Source organism: Takifugu rubripes, chromosome 8 (genome assembly GCF_901000725.2).
Source record: "Takifugu rubripes chromosome 8, fTakRub1.2, whole genome shotgun sequence".
Classification (NCBI taxonomy): domain Eukaryota; kingdom Metazoa; phylum Chordata; class Actinopteri; order Tetraodontiformes; family Tetraodontidae; genus Takifugu; species Takifugu rubripes.
This window is the reverse complement of record NC_042292.1, coordinates 18561210-18581499: the sequence shown is the minus strand read 5'-3', so window position 1 is coordinate 18581499 and position 20290 is coordinate 18561210. Positions and strand designations below refer to the sequence as shown.

The 20290-nt window shown below is 50.3% G+C and overlaps 2 protein-coding genes across 3 annotated transcripts; both read left to right on the top strand.

Moving 5' to 3' along the window:
• The first annotated feature begins 1 nt into the window (after position 1).
• synpo2a (synaptopodin 2a) lies at positions 2-12858 on the top strand. Of its 2 annotated transcripts, XM_011606773.2 has the most exons (5): positions 2-160; positions 3372-3523; positions 3872-4629; positions 5811-8641; positions 11426-12858. In XM_011606773.2, exons 1-5 carry the CDS (start codon positions 53-55, stop codon positions 11957-11959), a joined length of 4383 nt encoding a protein of 1460 aa, XP_011605075.2. In that variant the 5' UTR covers positions 2-52; the 3' UTR covers positions 11960-12858. The 2 variants fall into 2 exon arrangements, with proteins under 2 accessions (XP_011605075.2, XP_029695812.1); XM_029839952.1 differs by lacking the exon at positions 11426-12858 and having other exon boundaries at positions 5811-10397.
• Positions 12859-13952: 1094 nt separating this feature from the next.
• LOC101065976 (myozenin-2) lies at positions 13953-18720 on the top strand. The gene is made up of 6 exons (XM_003966985.3): positions 13953-14120; positions 14873-14962; positions 15418-15584; positions 16422-16566; positions 18153-18333; positions 18417-18720. Exons 2-6 carry the CDS (start codon positions 14881-14883, stop codon positions 18640-18642), a joined length of 801 nt encoding a protein of 266 aa, XP_003967034.1. The 5' UTR covers positions 13953-14120; positions 14873-14880; the 3' UTR covers positions 18643-18720.
• Positions 18721-20290: the final 1570 nt, after the last annotated feature.

The following is a 20290-nucleotide window of genomic DNA, read 5'->3' as shown; positions in this document are numbered from 1 at the left end:
ACAGCTCCATGAGCGCACGGTGGAGCTGTGGCTGACGAGCCGGCGCGCAAACATGGGCATCGGGGATTACATGTGCGTGACGCTGCGCGGCGGTGCGCCCTGGGGATTCACCTTGAAGGAGGGAGCGGGAGAGACCTACAGACCCCTCCTGGTGTCACAGGTAGGTCCGATCCGTCTCCATCGCCTCAAATTCGTCACATAGAAGCGGTAAAGTGGAGATTAAGGTGAGTGCGTGTCGGGTGGAAAAGTTGCCCAACGCGGTTAAAAAGTCCCCGGCGTGCGTTTTTATTGCGTTTCATCCTCGGAGGGGGAAACATGCAACTGTGGTGGGAGAAAATAAACTCGGAGCGGCGCGTTTTTGTGCGCGTCGGCCGCGTTTTGGTGCGAGATTCCTCGGGACCCTTATATGGTCAAGGCTGAGAGAGAGTGAGAAGCCGAGGGCAGCGGGATCTGTTATCGCTCAGTGGAAGTTAAACAGCCACCAGAGAGGTTCACAGGAAAATTGAAGATTTCCGGAGAGCGGAGAGAAAGTGGAAACGAGCAGAAATCGCCTGAAAAACAAACAGGTTTAGGCAAATCGCCTCCATCCTGACTGCGTAATGTCTGTTTACCGAACACTGAGGAGGAGGAGGAGATGCTGCTCTGCTGATCGCATCTCCAGGCTGCGTGTTTGTTTGCAGCTCTCATCTGTTTGTTGCCATTTGCACGTTTCCGCTTCAGCGCGGTCCCCACCTGCGCTGCCGGGTTCGTTCCCGCGGTTCCTTGATGCTCAAAGTTCTGAGGAGCCTAAAGAGCAGCTGTGCTGCGGGAACCTGCCCCGACTCGGGCTTTTCTCTATATTTGGGCTCCTGCGTGATGCTGAAATGTAAATGTTTCTCTTAAGCTGCGTTCCTGCGACCTCCGAGCTGCAGCAGATCAAAGCCCCTGAGAGCTTCCATACATCACTGCCACGGGCACGCGCCGCTCGTCCCCAAACACTTGAAGCTGAAACCGTCTGAAATTAATTGAATATTCTTCTCTGGCATCTTGGAGTTGCAGATGAGCTCATAAACATCTGGTTTGGTGATTTCAGAATAAAAGCACACAACAGTAATGTTGATGGGGTGCGAGTGGAGGGCGGGGGCATCTTCTGGGGCACTTTAAAGGGCTTTTCTGGGAGTTTGCTGACTCGACGGACACCCTCAGAGGCACTTTATCACATTTTACGTCGCGGTGAGGCTGGAAAGGCTCCTCACATGAACAACACAGTTCCCTAAAACAGACCCTCTGACCTGAGGGAACTTTGGCACCTTTAGTCCTTGTTAAACCGCACTGACACAAACATTTTACACAAAATTTCTGGCCGGCTGACCCAGGGTGTGACCTGTGGTCCTGGGGTGTCTGTGCCTCTGCCCTCGTCTGTAGGGCTTGTTCAGAACCAGCAGCTCTTTCAGGAGGGGACGGAGAGCCAGGCCGGAGGGACAGGCTGGGATCACAACAGCATGATGTTGAAGCTGGAGCGAGCAGCGTATCACACATGGGTGGGGGTGGGGGGGTGGGGTAGCTCTGAAAAAGGTTCTTCCCATATAAGGGAGGCCAGTATTTTTCTTGGAGGTCTGGCTTTAGTACAAAGTTGGTGAGGTCACTTTGTTTTTTAAAGCCGCAGAGACGTTGCAGGAATTTCTGTTCTGACCAAATTAGGGATCCGATAAATAAATCGATGAATAAATCCGAGCTACTCGGATGCGTCGCGTCTCACCACCCGGAGCTGCAGGCGAGTCAGCGTGCTGATTACTGGGTCACGCTAACCTGCTGCGGTGTGTGTCGGTGTTCATCGGCTCACACACACACACACACTCTTTGCCTTTGATGCTGTTGACCTATGACCCCTCCGTCATGGCAGCAGTCTGTTTGCCTGAGCTGCTGCTGCTGAAGGTGGGCACAGTGTCGTTGACCTCAGGCTGCCACACCGACCATCGGTGGCTCCACCCGACCCGTCTGGGTGTGGCCACGACCGAACAGACCCCCAAACACCACGAAGGGTTAATAAACGCGGCCAGACGCCAGATCAGGCTGTGCTCTCAGTGATCCACAGTAGATGGTGAAGAGGAGCCATCAGAGAGGTGATTGGTTATGATGTATTCAAAGAGGATTAGGATGTTTTCAGTCCGTCTGTCTGTTTGTCATTTTGTTTGCTTATGGGATTTTGAAAGAGTTGGGAGAATTTCTGCAGAACTGGTTCAGAAGACGGGGAAGAACCCATTTAAACTGGGAGGCTGGATGAGGAACGGGAGCTAAAATCATTGTTCTAACTTACTGTGAAATGCAGGTTAATCTGGTCCACTGTCCTTAAAATGAGAATTTAACTCTGTGTGTGTGTGTGTGTGTGTGTGAACAGATGGAAGAAATTTACCTGAAATGCATAAAAAGCCCATAATTGTTTGAAGCTGTATGAAGCTGGGGGTCACATGGACATGTTCTTCTGTCTTCCTGTCTTTTACCTGGATCGTGGGACAACAGGACACTTGAGAGAGACCCTCAGCATTTCCTCTCTGTCCTCTCCTGCTCCACATGAGACGTTGATGCTCAGAGATGCTCGACTTTGACTTTGACAGTTGTGTTTCTGGCGCGTTGCGCGGAGACAAACGTCTCCTCCTTTTTTGGAGCAAAGTGCAGTTGATGTGGCCCTTGAGACAAAGTGTCCTCCTCACAGCCAGGAGTGACTCCCAGCAGCCCGGTAGCCTTATAGGGCCTTAAAGGCTCCGGGGGAATTCATCAGAACATTAGCAGCTCTGTAAAGTCACTCATAAAGTATTTTTGTGAAGTTGGGCTCATTTTATTGCCATTGTTTTTGCTGCTTATACGAGGCTGCACTTTTATAAGGTAAACGCTCCAAGAGAAGAACTCCTTATATGTTCACACAACAATAATAACACCTGACTGTGGTGCAGAAAACATCGCTTTTCCTCTCCTGCAGGTTTTTCCCGACTTTCCCCTTTCGTTTTTCACGTGTTTAAGCTGCCATCTAGTGGTGAGAGGGATCTACTACAAGAGACGAAACCTGTTCAGTCAGTTGCAGTTGAATTTAAACTAATTGTAAAACAAACAGATGTGTACAAATTCTTAGATTTCTGTCTAAAAGTCAGGTTTCTGTGTTAATGACCGTTTTATTATATTCTGGTAGCAGCAAGTCTGTGTGAATCGCTGCCCTTCTCGATCTAACTGAAATGCAGATGGAAAGTTAAATCTAGCCGTTGTGTTTTTTGGCCTCTGACATCGTCAGAAAGAAGATGGAATGACTAAAAAAATGGAATGACTGAGATGCCCGGAGAGCCGATTCCTCGCAGATATTAGCCTTTTAGCTGTTGAAACGATTCTTTTGTCTTCCACAGGTAGAGGAAGGTGGCCTGGCGTCTCTGGCCGGAGTGAAGGATGGAGATGAGATGGTGTCGCTCAACGGAGAGCCGTGCGCCGACCTCGCCCTTTCACAGGCCGTTGACGTGGTGGACGCCTCGGCCGACTGTCTGCAGCTGCTCATTAGAAGGTCAATCAGATCTGTGAGGCAGAGTGAAGATGTTTGACACACTCAACATTTCTTATTCACAGCTGGACATGCATCAAAGATCACTGCGTGTGTGTGCGTGCGTGCATGTGTGTGTGTGTGTGTGTGTGGCCACCAGTGCCAGGCATCACTGACGGTCGTTAGCGCTTTGCTGATCAGTTTTACAAGCGTCTTGTTTCACAGAATCGTGCGTCCAGATTCTAGAACATGCCACTTGGTCTGCGTAGAACTTGATTCCTGATTTTGGTCCGGTTTCCCGTCATGCCTGGTTGCCACGGCAACGGTCTGGGAAACAACGTGCGTTAACATCTTTCATCTGTGTTCCGACAGGTGCTGCAGCGTCTCTGCCGAAGAAGAAGAACCAGAGGAGATGTGTCCTGGCCAGGGCTCTGATGCCACCACAGAGAGCACCACCCTTCACATCTTCTCTTCAGAGCAGAGGTGTCAAAGCCCGAGGGAGCTCTTCATACCTGCGTCCCAGGACGAGGCCTTTTATGACTTGAATAGCAATCGAGCGGTTTCCAAAGGACCCGAACTGGTTTGTACCGAGCTGCGTGTTTCTTCACCGGCCGATCAGCGAGGGCAAGAACCCGACCAAGAGCGCTGCTTCTCTCCGGGTGACCTGGTGGAGCTACAGGTGTCGGTGCAAACCTCCAGCGACGGGGGATGCGCGTCCCTCGGCAGTGCCCTCGGGATCCTCGGGGAGCCATCCAACAGAGAAGCTGCTGACATGGTCCACAAAACCACCACCGGCGTGTTGCAGTTGGAGCCCGGAGAGCTCAGACAACCACTCAAACAGCTCGGCGTGGTGGTCGGCTCCCCAGAGGAGCCGGGACGGGAGGAGGGAGCGCAAGAGCATCTCCAGGGATCGGAAGGGAGGGGCATGACGAGAGTGGGTGGCCCCGAGGTCAGTGGACGTGCTGGATCCCAAAGTGAAGGAGAAGGAGGAGGAGGCTGTGAGGGGGATCCTCGGTCTTTCAGCGTCTCATTTGGAACTCCCTCAGATGACGGGACACCAGCGGAAGAGCAGGACTCTGATTCTGAAGGGGATCCAGACAAACCACACAAACATCACGCAAGACACTCAAGTAAGTGCTGGGCGAGACCCCGGAGGGGCACCGCCGTCCCGGTCCTCCTCTGTGGGGGCAGACTGCAGGATTCTGTTCTTTAATGGGGAATTTGGACGATAGTAGCTTGAAACCAAACTGAACTCGTCAGTAACACTTGTGCCCGGTGTCCACCGTGCTCCTGAAAATAGTCCCGTGTGGCATTTGTAGGAGGGGGCTCATTCCTTCAGATGGAAGCAGAGACTTCCTGTTCGGGACTGAAGAGCAGATCAAAGTGAGAATAGAGTTGAGTTCAGAGGAGGTGGTGAGAAATGGGCAAATGGTCACGTGTGAGGAGCTCCATAACTCACCGTGAGCTTGAATATGGATACTGAGACACATTGAAGACATAAATATAACACAAGCACGCTGATGATGCCTGCAGAAGTTATCCTTTGACAGACACCAGCATGTGCTCGATACCCGATCCCTTCAAACTGGCTGCTTTAACTCAGCTACAAAAGTGAGCCTGGGGTCAGTCCCGCTGCCTCCTCCGCCCTCAGGTTAGCTCCGCAGGAACGTCCACAAAGTAAGTCCCGAGTCGCTCTTGGAAGTGTCGGCCTGAGCTTCATGTTAACGTTTCTCCGTGAGGCCGCAGCAGCCCGACCTGGCTGCTGTTGTAATGTCCTTTCAGCTCACCGACCGTGACGATCGATGTTAGTGATGGGTCAGAGAATTTCAGAATTGCTTTATGACCTCGTGTTTCTTATTTGGCTGAGCTAATTCGGAGTCGCGCTATAAAATACAAGGAAAGGGCAGCGCTTCAGATGGGCCATCATAAAGTCGGCAGCCTGAGTTTATGGAGGAAATCAATGTAACGACTGGGATGTTTTTGTTGACGATGATTTAATGTTAAACACCAAAGTTCATCCGTAGTTTGACAAATCTGCCGTATTGATCGGCTGGGTTGTATTTTTACCCCTCCGGACTTTATGTTGTACATTTATTCCTGTCTGATAAAAATAGATGACCCACTTTGATAAGTTATGGTCAAACCTTGTGTCTGGTGTTGACCCTCCCGTCTGGGATCAGGGCACGTCCCACAGTGCAGTTCAAATGTTTCAGGGTGTTTCAGTGTTGAACTAATTCTTTCAGAATTGTTGAAACGCTGATCTTCTTCTTATTTTCGCCTTAAACACAGGCCTCTGTCTCTTCCTCCGCAGGGCTCAGGCGTTGCGAGAGTCTGTCTGAGAAGCAAGTGAAGGAGGCCAAGTCTAAATGTAAGCGTATCGCTCTTCTCCTTACGACCGCTCCTTCCAACCCCAACAACAAGGGGGTGTTGATGTTCAAAAAGCATCGGCAGCGGGCCAAGAAATACACCCTTGTGAGCTACGGCACTGGAGAAGACGAGCCGGAGTCCAGCGACGAAGAAGACGGGGAAGGCGGAGAACCCTGCACTGTTGAATTCACCCTCGTGGCTACGAGTGATTCTGAAATAGACAAACATTTTCAGACTAATAGCAAAAGCGTGCTAGCGGTGAGCCTGGACAAAGGTCTTCTGGAGATTGAACGGAATCTGAACAACCAAGCAGAGATGGAATGTTTGCCTGAAACCAAGGGCAAAGGAGCTGTCATGTTTGCCCAACGGCGGCAAAGGATGGATGAGATCGCTGCCGAACACGAGGAACTTCGGCGCCATGGAATCCCAGTGGAAGGAATTCAAGAGGCTGAAAAGAACCTGGCAGAACAGTCCTACATGCAGTCCGCCGCAGAGAGCCACGTCTACATGGATGTGAGCGCGCACCAACAAAGCCAGCAGCAGCAGTACCAGCAGTACTATGAGCAGCAGCAGTACCAACAGCAACAGTATCCTAAAGAGTATCAGCAGCAGCAGCAGCAGCACTACGAGCAGCAGCACTTTCAGCAGCAGCAGATGTACCAGCAGCAGCAAGCCTATGGCCAAGAGCAGCAGATGCAGCACTACTCTACAAACATCAACGGCACCGTCCAGCACCAGACCAGTGAGATGCAGACTACTTTCAGCAATCGCACGGCAAAGCCTTTCTCCGTAGAGAACATGGCGGCCGTCCCTTATTCTCCTCCAGCGAGTGGGTTCAGTCAGGATTCTCTCGGGCACGGAGAGCAGATAGCATCCCGGGATGAGCGAATCGCTACTCCTGCTATTAAAACCGGTGTCTTAATGGAAGGGAGGAAAAGAAACACTGCTAAACCGATGTTTACTTTCAAGGAACGTCCAAAAGTGTCTCCGAACCCAGCATTATTGAACCTCCTCAACAAAGGTGATAAGAAGTTGGGTTTTGAGTCAGGGCCTGAGGAGGACTACCTCAGCCTTGGGGCCGAGGCTTGTAATTTCCTTCAGTCCTCTCTGAAAAATAAGAATCCTCCACCAGTGGCTCCAAAGCCTGCGGTGAATCCCACTTGTCTTCCCTGGTCCACACAGACAGAACTGGCCAACCAGGCAGTGGCTCAACAACCTGAAAATGGCGTTTCCACACCTGCTGTGGTCCCGATAGCAGAGTCTGCGCCTGCTTCGGAGCTAGAGCCAACCCCTGCACCTGTTGCTGAGCCCTCTCCCCCTCCTGCCCCCCAGGGGGTTCCTGTGAGCACCACTACAATGGATCCACACACACTGGCTCTCCCTGAACCGGAACCTCAAGAACAGTCTCTGCAAGTCACAACCGAGGAAGACAACGTTGCTGCAGGTTTGAGCCAACCTGCTCCACAGACTACCTGGGCGGTGTCACAAGTGCAAACACAACAGCAGCAGTCCTCACATTCATGGCATCAAGTCCAGCCTCAGGAAGTAGCAGCAAGTCAATCCCCATCCCAGCCTCCTTGGATAGCAAGTCAGTCCCCTCAGGCACAAGTACAGCCCCCAACACTGACATCTACATGGAGCCCTCAAAACCAGCTGTCATGGAATCCACCTGTGGAGCAAGCACGACCCCCGACCCATGCTCATCCAACCTGGGGCCACCCTCAAGAGCAAAGACAAGCTCAGCCACCATGGGCGCAGTCGCAACCGCCGAATATGCAGCCAACGCCACCAGCATGGGGTCAGCCTCAAGACCAACAAGTGCAAAAGCAGCAGCCCCAGGCCCCATGGGTAGAGCCACCGCAAGCTCAGCCTCATCATCATCAACCACCGTGGATTCAACCGCAGCAAAAGGTCCAAGCACAACCCCCTTGGGGACAACTTCAGCCAGAAGTCCAGCAGCAGCCGCCGTGGGTTCAACAACATCAGGCCCCACAACAAGAGTGGGCCCAGGCCCAAGCGCCAGGGCAGCCTCAACAACCCTGGATGTCTGCTCAGCGTCAACAGCCACAGCAGCCATCAACGAATGCATGGCCACCATCACAAACTCAAGCCCAAACCCAGCCACCGTGGATGCAGCCATCGCAAGTGCAGGTTCCAGCGGGACCCGAAGCCAATGTGAACCCATGGGCACCGGTACCTGCCAAGGCTCAGGCTCATCCACCGTGGGCCCAGAGCTCTGCAGAGCATGGTCAGCAGTCCACAACTCAGACCCAACAGCAAGCCCCTTGGGCTCAGCCAGTTTCACCACAGACGACACCACAGCCTTCACAGCGACCACCGATGAGCACGTGGGGCTCCGCTCAGACTCCGCCTCAGACAGCTGTGAACACCTGGACGCCACAATTACAGCGAGCACCTGCAAACGTGTCGACGTCTGCGGTCAACACACGTCCCTCTCCAAAACCTTGGACTCCGCCGCAAAATGCTCCACAAAGCCAAAGCCATCCGCCCCCGCCGCAGCGGATGCACTCCTACACAATGGCTCACAGAGCTTCACCACCCATCAACCCGATGGCAACCGTTCTGAACCCATCGTCCCAAAGCTCCCCCTTAAACCTGCCAGCTGTCAGAGGGAAAGGAGCTGATATGTTTGTCAAGAGGCAGTCTCGCATGGAGAAGTTTGTTGTGGATTCCGAGACGGTAGAAGCCAACAAGGCAAGCCGGTCGACGTCTCCTGCCGCGTCGTTGCCCAACGAGTGGAAGTATACGCCAAATGTACGCGCTCCACCCTCACGGGCTTATAATCCTATTCAGTCCCCTTTTTATCCCCCAGCAGCAACCAAGCAGCCCCCATCGAGTAGCCCTTCAACCAAGGCTAAGAGCAAGGGCAAACAGAAGGAAACTCCTCCCCCGAAACCCCTCAATGTTGTGGATGTTATGAAACATCAGCCCTATCAACTCAATTCTTCTCTCTTTATTTTTGGGGCTCCTGTAGAGACTGAAAAGCCCAAAGCTGCCCCTTCACTTCCCAACCCTCCTGTCGAAAACCAACAAGTTAGATATGAGCAAATGCCCCCTGTCCAGGCCGGCGGGCCGTACAATGTCCCGTGCTCCCAAGCAGCCTTTGGGATACCCATGCAGCCAACGATGCATGACGGTCACTACCAGCCAAACCCACCAGATATGTATCCTCCCCCCAACCCTTATCAACAACCCCCTGTTGCATACCAACAGGCATATGACCAACAGTACCAGCAACCCATCCCACCTGCATATAACCCCCAAACTCCTCAGGGCTCCATATACCAACACCCGCCGCAAGCCCCGTATCAGCCAGCAAATAGCCCCCCCTACCTGGCAACTCCATCACTGCCTTTCCAACCACAGCCTCCCAGTAGCTACGCTGGCCCTAACGTTGCTGTAGCTGCGAAGGCTGAGTCAGTTTCAGGCGGTTCCACCGCTCCTAAACCCAAATTCACAGCCAAAAAGAGCTCGGCTCAGATATGGAAGCCTGCAGCTGTTGATAAGGAGTGATTCCGGTAGATTAGAGGCACCTTTAGTGGCAGTCATCTGCCAAGCGGACAGTTCAGAGGCAATAAGTTGCTTTTGCGAGGCCTGTTGTCGCCTCTAATTGCCCTGTTTAATGTCCCACGACAATTTAAGTCCAGAGTTTTGTTGTTGACGGCACCGCAAAAGAGATCAAGTAGGTAAAACTCCGGTGGGAATGAATCCAATTTCCAGCCTGTTTGATGGGAAGCGATCAATACGAGGGAATTCATTTTATTTTAAAGGTATGAGAATTCGAGTATGTAGGGAGGCAAGGACACAGGAAGTCGACTCTTGAGACAAAAAATCTGAAACAAATTCAACAAATAAAATAATTTGAAAAGTGTAAATGAAGAACAATAAAGGGGAGGGGGGCAGCTTGTGGTTGTAAAGAGCTCAATTTACCCCAGCGGTGATGTCATCAGTGCAGATCTTATGTAACAAGTGTGACACCTTCATTGGCCACCTTCAGGGTAACGAACGGTTCATATTGTGTGTGTGTGAAATAGCCTGAAACCATATAACAACACGACACCGTTCACGCTAACTCGGCGAAGATCTCGTGAAACCGAGGACGTGCTTATTCCCGTTGATATCCGAGTGTTACCCAGGAGTGTTAATGTTCGATGGGAAACCTTCTTCCCAAGCGGGTCGCCAGCTGAAGTGGGTTAGTTTTATTTTAGGCTTTTCACCAGCTGTTAGGTACTAAATTTAAAGCGCCTCATCCGGGGGAGGGGGGACAGGAGGTGGTTTAAATTTCTCCTTCAGCCACTTTGTTGAAGGCTTTCATCATAAGTTTGCAGTTGAATGCCTCTTCTCCAGTTTTCATTGTTACCCATATAAGTTATTTTTGGAATCGTCACATGTCCAGATTTTGGTACAAGGTAGCTTTTATTTTCCATTTCTTTTGTTTCTTTTGTGTGTCTCTTCATAGTGCACTTTCTGTATCTTCCACTGCTGTGCCATTAAAATGTCTTTTATCCTCCTTTGGCTTCTATTTCTTTGGTCCTTGGATCATTTTTCTTTTTCCTTTCTGCCAGCTCTTCCTCCATTTTCCTGATTTTTTAAAAACTTCTTTTTAAGTACGGTCTAATTTAATTTGTCGTCCACCTCTGCAGCCATTTAGGCGAATGCTTGAAAAGCACATTCCTGCAGGATGACCAGCAGATAATTCGAATACAGAAGGTATTTTTAGATTTGGAGCGACATTCAAAGCAGCTGGCTGGTTAATTTTGGCCTCCAGTAGAGAAGAGTCCCCTGGCAAAATGGAAAGCCCAGGGTGCTTTACCACAAGTTACGTCACACGCAACCAGCTAAATGTATCATGGTGAAAAAGGTTCAAACAGCTGTGATTTTACTTTAAATTCAGTTTAGTTCCTCTTTAGTTGAATGATTGATTGAATTATGAGTGAATTATCTATCAATCTATCACCTGTGAGAGGCCTTTACTATTCGAATATGTAGGATAATGAAGCAGATAAAGAGAGAATTTAACCATTAGGACTCATTTATCCAGATTTGCCTCCAGATTTGCGATTTCAAACTCTTCTGTGCTCTTTCACCTTTTCCATCTGCTGCTCTTACACGCTTTGTCCACCTGGTGGCGCCACCGCACTTCCATGAACAACTCCAGTTCACGTCACGTCACCGAAGCGGCGGTCGGCTCTGACCTTTGGCCTTCTAAACTCTTCAGATGTCACTTTGTCGTCATGTTTGTCTTTGTCTTATCCTGCATTCTAATGAAAAAGGAGGTGAGATCAACTTTTCTGAAGAAATAAGAGGAAGTTTAGAAACACAGTCTCACACCTCTTAATGGCTTCAACTGGAATTTCTTATTTATTCTGGTTATTTTTATGCAACAGGATATCAGCCAGTGCCACCACTCAAAACAATGCCTGAGCAGAGAGTTCTACTCTTTAGTGTTTTACAAGCTGCGGTGGTTGGGCCGGTTAGCCGGTTAGCCAAACACAACTGAACTGTTGCTAAAATAAACGTGTGTATCTTTGGTTGCAGGCACACGGAAGGAGCTACTCCCATTCTCCACCCTCCGGACTGCTGTTCCGAGGGCAGAGGCCAGCTTCAGCCTCGTCGTCTCCGAGGCCCTCCCGGGTGGACAAGGGCTACAAACGCCTCTCGCCATGGGAGGCGGCCTCCCGCAATCCCCTGGGCCTTGTGGACGAAGCCTTTCCTTTCCAGGACCTCCAGCAAGACCTCGTCTCAAACGTCCACTCAGCGGCCCAGCGCCGGAGCCTCCCGGAGCCTCCGGCAGAGTGGAAGGCCAAGGTCTCCTACCAGGCTCCGCAGGGGGCTGGAACTTGGAGCCTGATCCGCAACCAGAGTCGCGCTCCGTTGCCGTCATTCCTGTCTCCGCAGAGCTCCGTCTCTGCTCCCACTGGCTACCGATCTCTGCCCAGACAGTGGCAACCTCAGAGGCCACCGGCCTCAAACGTGGGGACCTCGCGGTCCTTCTCCGAGGTCAGGAGACCAGTGGGGATGCAACAAGGGTACAAGACGGTGTACACCAGCAACATGGGCTGGAGGCGGTAGAAAGGCATCGAATCCTAAATGTTGGCTAAAGAGATCCTCATTTAACAAACATCTAGAGTTGTTTGACATGCTGATAGTTTGGGTTAGCATGCTAGCATCAAAGCAAAGAAGAAAACCCCCCCAAAATACTTCCTTTCACATTAATCTTGCTTGTTTAGGAGGCTCAAGGTGCCACTGTGGGAATGGTAGTGGGAATAAACTAGCGTTTGGAAGGTGATGGCACTTAGGCAGGTAATTATGCTGTTGCGAGAGAAAAGTCACATGACGATGCTGAGAGACGGAGAGAAAAAGGCTGGAGATTAGGGATTGACTTTCCATGCCTGCTGGCTCCATTGCTCGGTGTGTTTGTACATATTTGCATGCAGGTTCTTGCAGTGATAGTGCACCTTTTTTTCTTGGGTTTGAGGTTTGACCCCTGATGCTAACGGGGGGGTGTTTTCACTGTCACAAAACACTCAGCAACGCAGCGCTAGCGTTGAAGAAGAGAAAGGAAGCTGGGGAAGGGTTGCCACGGTAGGTTGTGGGAGGACGTGTTGTTATGTAAGCTGTAATACGTAAGATTAATTCGCTTCTATAGCAGGTGCATTTTAATTAGCGCATTAGCTTGTGGCCATTTACTGCTCAGAGGGAGATAAGAAGCAAAACAGGTCCCTTTCCCACCAAGACTGCTTTTTTTTCGGCTTACTGGAATAAGTTGTCAAATTCTTACATATAGCGTGAGGAAAGTACCAGGAAGGCTTATCGGGACGAGGACTGTCCTATTGTCCTCCGCCTTGATTTAATGGAGGACTGGGGAATTAACGGGGAATTGGTGGCAGCATGTAATGGGCTTGTTTCTGATTTTTGTTCTTATGAGATTCTCACTAAGACTTTTAATAAACCACATTGTTCAACCTCCACCCGAGTTTGTGATTGTTTTCCACTGCGTGGGTGGGTGGGTGGGTGGGGGGGGGGGGCGCATCACAGCTGGAGCCCAACAGTCCCCTCAAACTAGGCTTTAGCTGACACTTTCACTGGGTATGAGGATAACAGGACAACAATGGAGCCGGTGGCCTTGCTGGCTCTTCTGCTATCATTGTTTGCTAACTTTGAAAGATTTGCACGTGAAATAAAGTTGTCATTAAAGGGGCGGGGCTCCGGCACACACCTCTCTAATCCACCTAATTTGGCGTTCCGGGCGTAGTTCTCATCCTGATTTCATCCATCTCTCTCTCTTTTTTTGCCAGTGAGAAAAGACGCATGCAGGCCGCCGATTTGATTTAGCCGAGCCAATTACAACAGTGTGATTGGATTACGAGGTGAGCTGAGTCCATTGGGTTATATCATTGATGACATTTCAAATAAACAGTATCCGTTTGGTTAGCGCAGCAGTTCCGGAGCAGAGACGTTTTAATGACTGCGACTTTCTTTTTGCCGTTCAGGCTTCATCGGGGAACCTTTCAGTCCTGTTCCATGTGGCGTGCTGATAGAGACACGATGACCTTCGTACCCATGAGTCGCCTTCCCAGCACAAAGGGTGACTGAACAGGCCACGCCCACTGCCTCGGCGATACGCATCGACTGACTGATGTCTGAGGTTGTTTCAAATGGCGTCGTTGCATAAGTGGTTTGATGAAGTCAGGAAACATTCCTGTGAGGTCACTGTCAGGGCAGGAACCTTTTAGCTAAGAATGGATTAGCATTAGCTTAGGCGATACTTCTGTCTTCAAATGATTTTTATCTTCATTTTAAGTGCAACAATTAGCTGCTATTTTGGTATATTTAGCTTTAAAAAGCTAACTATGAACTCGATTTGAGAGAAAATCGTGAGACATTAATAATTTTATTCACAAATATTATAAAGCAAATCCTTGCAAATGTGAGGCGCCGCTGACGGACGTGTCGGGTCCACCGTCCAGAGCTGTGTATAGTGGCAGTGATCTAAATATAGCCGCCACAAAATAGCGACGACAACAGACAAAGTGACACCCACCCACCCATTCAGTGGCCGGGGTCAGGCTTCAGCCCCCTCCACCCACAAACTGCCCCAGTGTCAGAGAGCTGCAGCTCAGGCTACCCAGTCTGACCCCCTCGCCTCTCATCTTTCTGACTTCCTACCCCAAGGAGACAGGCTCAGCGGGACAACCCCCCCACCCTCACACCCTCCTCCCCTCCAGGACAGGTAAGCTCCCATCAGGGCTTCTCCACAGGTGCTCTGAGGTGACATTTGCACTTTGAATCAGGTTATTTTCACGCCGCCACCTGCGGCGTCGCTCCCTCCGTCTGCCTGACCGCCGCACCGCTTGCCTTCAGTATTATTGGATGCTTTTTGCTGTCTCGCTTCATCATAATCGACCTGTGAAAAGGTGCGTTTTTCCCACCACAGCTCGAGTTAAACCCGTGTCCTGTTTGGTCCACTTTTGCGTTTGCTGAAGGGTTCTGCTCTGTCCGCCCACGCGGGTGGTGTCTGACGTATCGATTCCTGGACGGCCTGACGCAGCCCGTCATCAGGTCTGCCGAGGCTGGGGGCTAACGGCGCGAGGTTATTTAAAGAGATGTGCTAACGTTGCCCTTTTGACTGCTCGCCTAAGTTCTGCTCGCTCAGCTGAAATTGACGAACAAATTCAAAGACAACCTGTTTTCTCAGGTGTCTTTCGGGAGTGTCGAAAAAGCTGACCTTCTGTATCGTAACACACTTCGGATATGATACCAATGTCTGCGGGTACAACGCAGAACTTTGTGTTTGTTCCACGTTTTATGTTTTTCTCCGTTACCTCTTTAAACCTCCTATTTTGGGAGTCTTTGCGTTGCGTTTAGGGGTCCGTTGTAATTTCTGTGGCCTTTGTCACTGACGTCGACCACTCAGCCGTGCGGCCTCGCTCTCCTGAACCCGTTTGACCGATGTCCTCGTCTCCCATGACGCCGTCTCCACAGGGACGGCCATGTCTCAGTTCTCCACCATGACGACCGGGGAGAGGAAAATGCAGGCGGCAGCGATCTGCAGGGAGATTCACCCGCAGGAAGGTAAGCAGGAAGGACACAAGTGCACATTCCAGTGAGGAAAGCTGAGAAATTTCCCTTTAAGGACAGAAATCCACTCTTTTAAGGGCCAAAGTATCGACTCCCTTTTATTGTCGCCCTTATAAACGAGCTATTTCAAGCCGAGGACAACTGTCGTGTTTAAAAAGGGAGGGTCTGAAGACTCCTGACAGCTGGGAGATATTCTGGCCTGTCTCACAGGGGTTTGGGCCTGTGACATCTCCACGATCACCATGCAGCACTAGCACGCGGCGCTAAGCACAAAACAAGTCCCGGACATGAGTGGATTAACATTTCTCATCTATCATGTTGGCAGGAAGACAAAGTCAGCAAAAACTGAGCCGGGACTTTTATCTGCGAATAGAATTTATGTTTGAAAGACGAGAAGATCAAACACCGGCTGGTCTGCTTGTATATGTATATGTTGTGTATATGTTCAGATGCTGAAGTGGATCTTGGGAAAAAAGTCAGCGTGCCCAAGGACATCATGCTGGAGGAGCTGTCTCTGACCTCAAACCGAGGCTCCCGGCTCTTCAAGATGCGCCAGAAACGCTCTGAGAAATACACATTCGAGAGCGTCCACAACGAAAACAACGTGCAGCCAAATGTAAGAGAACCCCAGATGAATCTTTTTGATTCTGCGTTTATATTCTGCAGGGTTGCCAAGGTTGGACCTTGGTGCTGACTGCACACACAGCAGGCGTGTTCTAGGTTCCTGCCGCGTTCAGAACCTCGTTACACGATGGCACAGTGTCTTAAATCCATCTGTGGTTTATTAAGGTTCATTTGTATACCCGTGGGCTGCGTGCCAAGGCGGCGTTTCCCTCCCCCAGCAGAGTTTATCTGACCTGCTTGATCGTAAAGCAATATTCCAGCAGCGCTCCCACTGAATTAAGAGGAACCGGCCAAGTTTTGTTTCATGACGTAATTAATTAGCAGCCCCGATTATTTGCCCTTTCATTTCTTCTCTCGGTGCCCTCGTGTACGTCTGTAAGTCCACGGATGAACTAATTGCAGGGCCGCCGGGGAGGTTTCTCCTCTCTTCTTTGAAGTGAGAACGCCTCGCGTATCTCTGCTTTGTTTATTGCTCGGGGCAACCGGGGGATTTTGTTTCAAGTTGTCAACATTTCCTGAGGAAGTGCTGGTGTAAATCATCATAAATATCTTTCAAAGGGTTGAGAAGTACTGCAGCGTCCACTTGTCAGCTCCCATTTCTTGCAGACCGTCAAGTAATTTTATATAGAAAAGGACAAAGTGAAAATAGGAAATAGTGAAACCAGGAGCGCCAGTCATTCCAGTTGATTTGAGTCCATTTTGGTGCATTTTCGGGATAGTGATCCATGTCTCCACTAGGGTGTTGAGGCTAACTGGCTCCTGCTGCATAGCTACAATAATACACGACAGAATTCTTTATCCGCTAATTCACATCTTGCTTCTTTTTTAGGTTGCTTTGGAGTTTCAGGTGGAAAACGGGAATACCGCCGATGGCCACGACAGTCAGGATGATTCGGCCAACGATCAACCGTCTCAAGTGCAGACAAAGATGGCCGATTCGACAAAAGTAGCCAATCCGGAGAGTATCGCCCCAGGTAGGAGACAGCAGGGGAGTCTTCTAAGATCAGCCTAAAATAACTCAACGTGTCATCGACAAAGAGTGAAACGTCCTGACCGCGGCGACTATTTAAAGAGGTTTGGTAAACTGCCGTTCGTGTGATGGGAAGTGGCCCTCCTCCTCCTGGTGCACGCTGTGCTGACGTGCTCACCACAGAGAACTGGGTGTGCATGTTTTGATAAGATGTTCCTTCTCGTGCACGCTCGAAATCAGGCAGGAGGACATTTTCTCCTTGCCTGGAAGCTGCTGGCCTCAGGTGGAGTTTCATTTCCGGTCACATTCCGCCTTTTATTCCGCCTCTCCTGACCTTATTGGTCTGGCATTTTTTAAGATTTCGCCCCCCCAAATGATCGGATTTTACAATCTTTTCCCAACCAAAAACATTTCCTGTTTGCCTTTGGTGCCACTGATACCATCAGCTTTGTGCTCACGTCCTCCCACTACTCCGGCGCTGCCCGGCTGACACAAAGCCAATACTGATTTAGGGATGTGGGCTGTGAGGTGAGGTGTTATTCCTGGAGCTCCGGAGCAGAGATGCACCCGTCACTGCAGAAAGGGGGTCGCTGCAGCTGCCAGGAACGTCGGGATGGACGGACGGTCATTTGGTGTCGTATTAGCCACGCTGCAGGGACCTTAAATGTAACAGCCAGTGAAAAGGAAAGATTTGGACTGTTTTGCTAATTTATTACAGGAGGAACGGTGAAATACTGTATACACTTCCTCAATATGTTCGGGACATCAGCATTCCAATATTTGACTGTCCTCTCTGTCCATTCAAAGATTTATGGAATTCCTCTTTAACGTCCACATGGATTTAGGTTTCTAACATCCTTCCCCCCCTGGATGCCGTGTTTTGTTACCCCCCCAAAACCCAATAAAAAATCTGTAACTTCACCCACAGGCCTGTTTGCTCTCTCTCTCCCTTCCTCTTCAAGGGAAAACATAAACTCCGGAAGGGGGATTGTTCACTGTGAGAGGTCAGGACGTGACACGACGCTGCGGGTTACGTAATGCTCACAAAGCCCCCCCTGAGTGGAGCGCTGAGTTTGAAGGATAGTGCTTTCGATAGGCCTCTCCGTTCAGCACACGCAGAAGCACGAGGAGCCATACATGCAGGCTCGTACATGCAGAAACATGCAACTCTCGCCGTGATATGGCCACACAAGCTTTCCTGTGAAATCACAACACACGCTGCAAATTTTCCCTCTTTTTTGCCTCAAATTTCACCAATTCAGTGCTAAAATTTAGATCGACAATCACTTAAGACCATTTTTACACCTAAACTGAGTTAAAAGTTGTTTACATATAATAGAGACACTCTGAAGTCTTCAGATTCAACCTGGTTAGAAAAAATGGCCTCTGGGGGCGCTACAAACGCTCCAACTCGAGAGGGGGCCCCATTTGAGGGTTAGGGTTAGGGTTCAAAAACTTGTTGGGAACAGTTTGCAAGCTGTTGAACACAAATTCTGTGTTTGTAATGTATCTTGAGGTTTGGAGGCTTAATTCCCCAAAGCCTGAGTTTGTTGTGTTCTTCCCCTGAACGTCCGAATGTGACACTCTCAGGATATGGAGTGCCCTTGAAAGACGTCCCTCCAGAGAAGTTCAACAGCACCGCTATGCCAAAGTCTTACCAGTCGCCCTGGGAGAAGGCCGTCGGTGTTAACCTGGCGTTGACTGAGGCTCCTGTGCCCTGCCCCCCCTCCCAGCCCCAATCGGACCAACCGGTGTACAAAAGTTTCAACAGGTAGGCAACAGGTCATCAAGGATTGACGGCAGTTGTAACCATTGTCGGACCCTTACCAAACACTGTCCATCCATCAACTTTAGGGTGGCGATCCCGTTCGGTGGCTTCAGCAAAGAACCCAGACCGGATCCTGTCAGGACACTTAAGGTGGAGCCCTTCCCTGACTACCCTGAGCTCCAGGGACACACGGCACCCAACCAGCCCTCCTTCAACCGATCTGCTCTTGGGTGGGTGTCCACATGTGCTCCCTTCCCCGTGCCGGCTCTTCCGCTGGAGCATGTGCACCTCCCTGAATCTGAGGACCTTTGACCTGTCAGAGGAGCTCTGGGAACGTGTTGTATGTTAATGTGCCTTCAAGGGGGTGATTAAAAGGGGGTGGAATAAAAAGTGTCCTATTTTATTTGAACTTGAACCAGTAGGTCTAAAATCACATTGTGCAACTTCTTCACAGTCGCAGAGTTTAAACATCTTCCACGTCCGCCCGGGGTCACCAGAGACACCCCCCCGAGTGAACGGCGCCTTGCACGCACGTTGGGTTCGTATTCAGAGCCATCACTTATGGCATCGTGTGAGAGCAAAGATACATGTGAGCCAGTGTAGCGCGCCTCAAGGTTACGCCTGACAAATCGAATCTGTTTGAGCAGCGCTGGCCGGCCTGACTGATGCTTCTCTCATCTTTTGGGCTGCGCCCGGTCGGTGGGACCGGGATTGATGGGGAGCTGCTTCTCGAGTCGACTCCTTTCCTTATCTGCCCGTGTTTATTACTCCAGCTCGGGGATTTATCTCAGAGATAACGGACTCAAAGCACCGCCAAAATCTGTCTGTAATTTCCCAGCAGGTGACAGGAGCGATGGTCTAATGGTAATTTTGGATTTAATGGGGTTATCAGGTTCTAATGGAAGCTAACATCGGCAAATTAATGACTATTTGTTCAAATTAGCAATAGGGAAGCGTTCCAAATTTTTACACTGTTGAGCCTGAACTGAACAAGTGTATTTAAATAACCAAAGATAGCTTGTGGCAGCGGACGAGGCCAACAGTTTTACAGCCCTCCTAAATCTTGTTGACTGTTCCATTAAAATAATCCTAATCTCCTGTAACCTTTTGAATCCCCGTGCCAGGAAGTTAAACCAATAAAACAGACACTGACCTGCTTCACTCACAGATCAAAGTGACTTTAACCTTTGCGAACATTTCATTGCTACTGGGAAAATCTGCATTTGCCTCAAAATGTGGAGGAGGCTCATTGTGACCGACCGCAGCTCTGATTTACTGCAGCGATGTCTCGCTCTTTGAGCACTTGCAGTTAGCCTCGATTTGCCTCCAAAATGACAGCTGATTGTAGCTTTCTGAAGAAACATGAAGCATTTGCCTGAGTTACCAGCTCTCCTTTAGCCCCTCAGCGGCATCCTGAAGGACTTGATTATTGATTTTGCAGATGATGCGTGATTGATTGCAGCATGTCGTGATGAAAGGTGCATACTCCGATACAGGTTAACGGACAGCGTGGGGGTTTCAGGTGCACGTGTCAATCATCGCAACTGCGCCGCTTGTTCGATAACTAAGACAAATGAGGTCGGCTCGGGTGGGGTTCAAAACGCTACGATTTTCAGTTTGCCCCGCCACCGGGTTAGCGTTCTTGCTTTGGAATGTGCAGCCTTTCCTGAGTTTCCCTGCCAGATTCTTGAGGAAAACGGCACGCATGGCCCACCAGCGGCAGCTCTGCCAAGCGGCGCGATAAACAGTCAGCATTGTTTATCAAAGGGCAGCCATGAACTCTCACTGAACTCTGATTAAAGCCATTATTAAAATGCTGCCATGAAAATCATACCGGCAGGAGCCGAGTGGAGGCTGATGGACAGAGGTGGGGGTGTGGGCCGAGGGGAGGGGGAGCCAGACATTTCGATTAACAGTCTCTAAATGCAGTTTCCCCTCAGGCGGGTTTGCCTTGGCATGG

Coding starts and splice junctions, on each gene's coding strand:
- synpo2a (XM_029839952.1), top strand. CDS start 53: ATGGGCATCGGGGATTACATGTGCGTGACGCTGCGCGGCGGTGCGCCC. Junction 161..3,371: donor GACCCCTCCTGGTGTCACAG/GTAGGTCCGATC, acceptor TGTCTTCCACAG/GTAGAGGAAGGTGGCCTGGC. Junction 3,524..3,871: donor CTGCAGCTGCTCATTAGAAG/GTCAATCAGATC, acceptor GTGTTCCGACAG/GTGCTGCAGCGTCTCTGCCG.
- LOC101065976 (XM_003966985.3), top strand. CDS start 14,881: ATGTCTCAGTTCTCCACCATGACGACCGGGGAGAGGAAAATGCAGGCG. Junction 15,585..16,421: donor AAAACAACGTGCAGCCAAAT/GTAAGAGAACCC, acceptor CTTCTTTTTTAG/GTTGCTTTGGAGTTTCAGGT. Junction 18,334..18,416: donor GTGTACAAAAGTTTCAACAG/GTAGGCAACAGG, acceptor CATCAACTTTAG/GGTGGCGATCCCGTTCGGTG.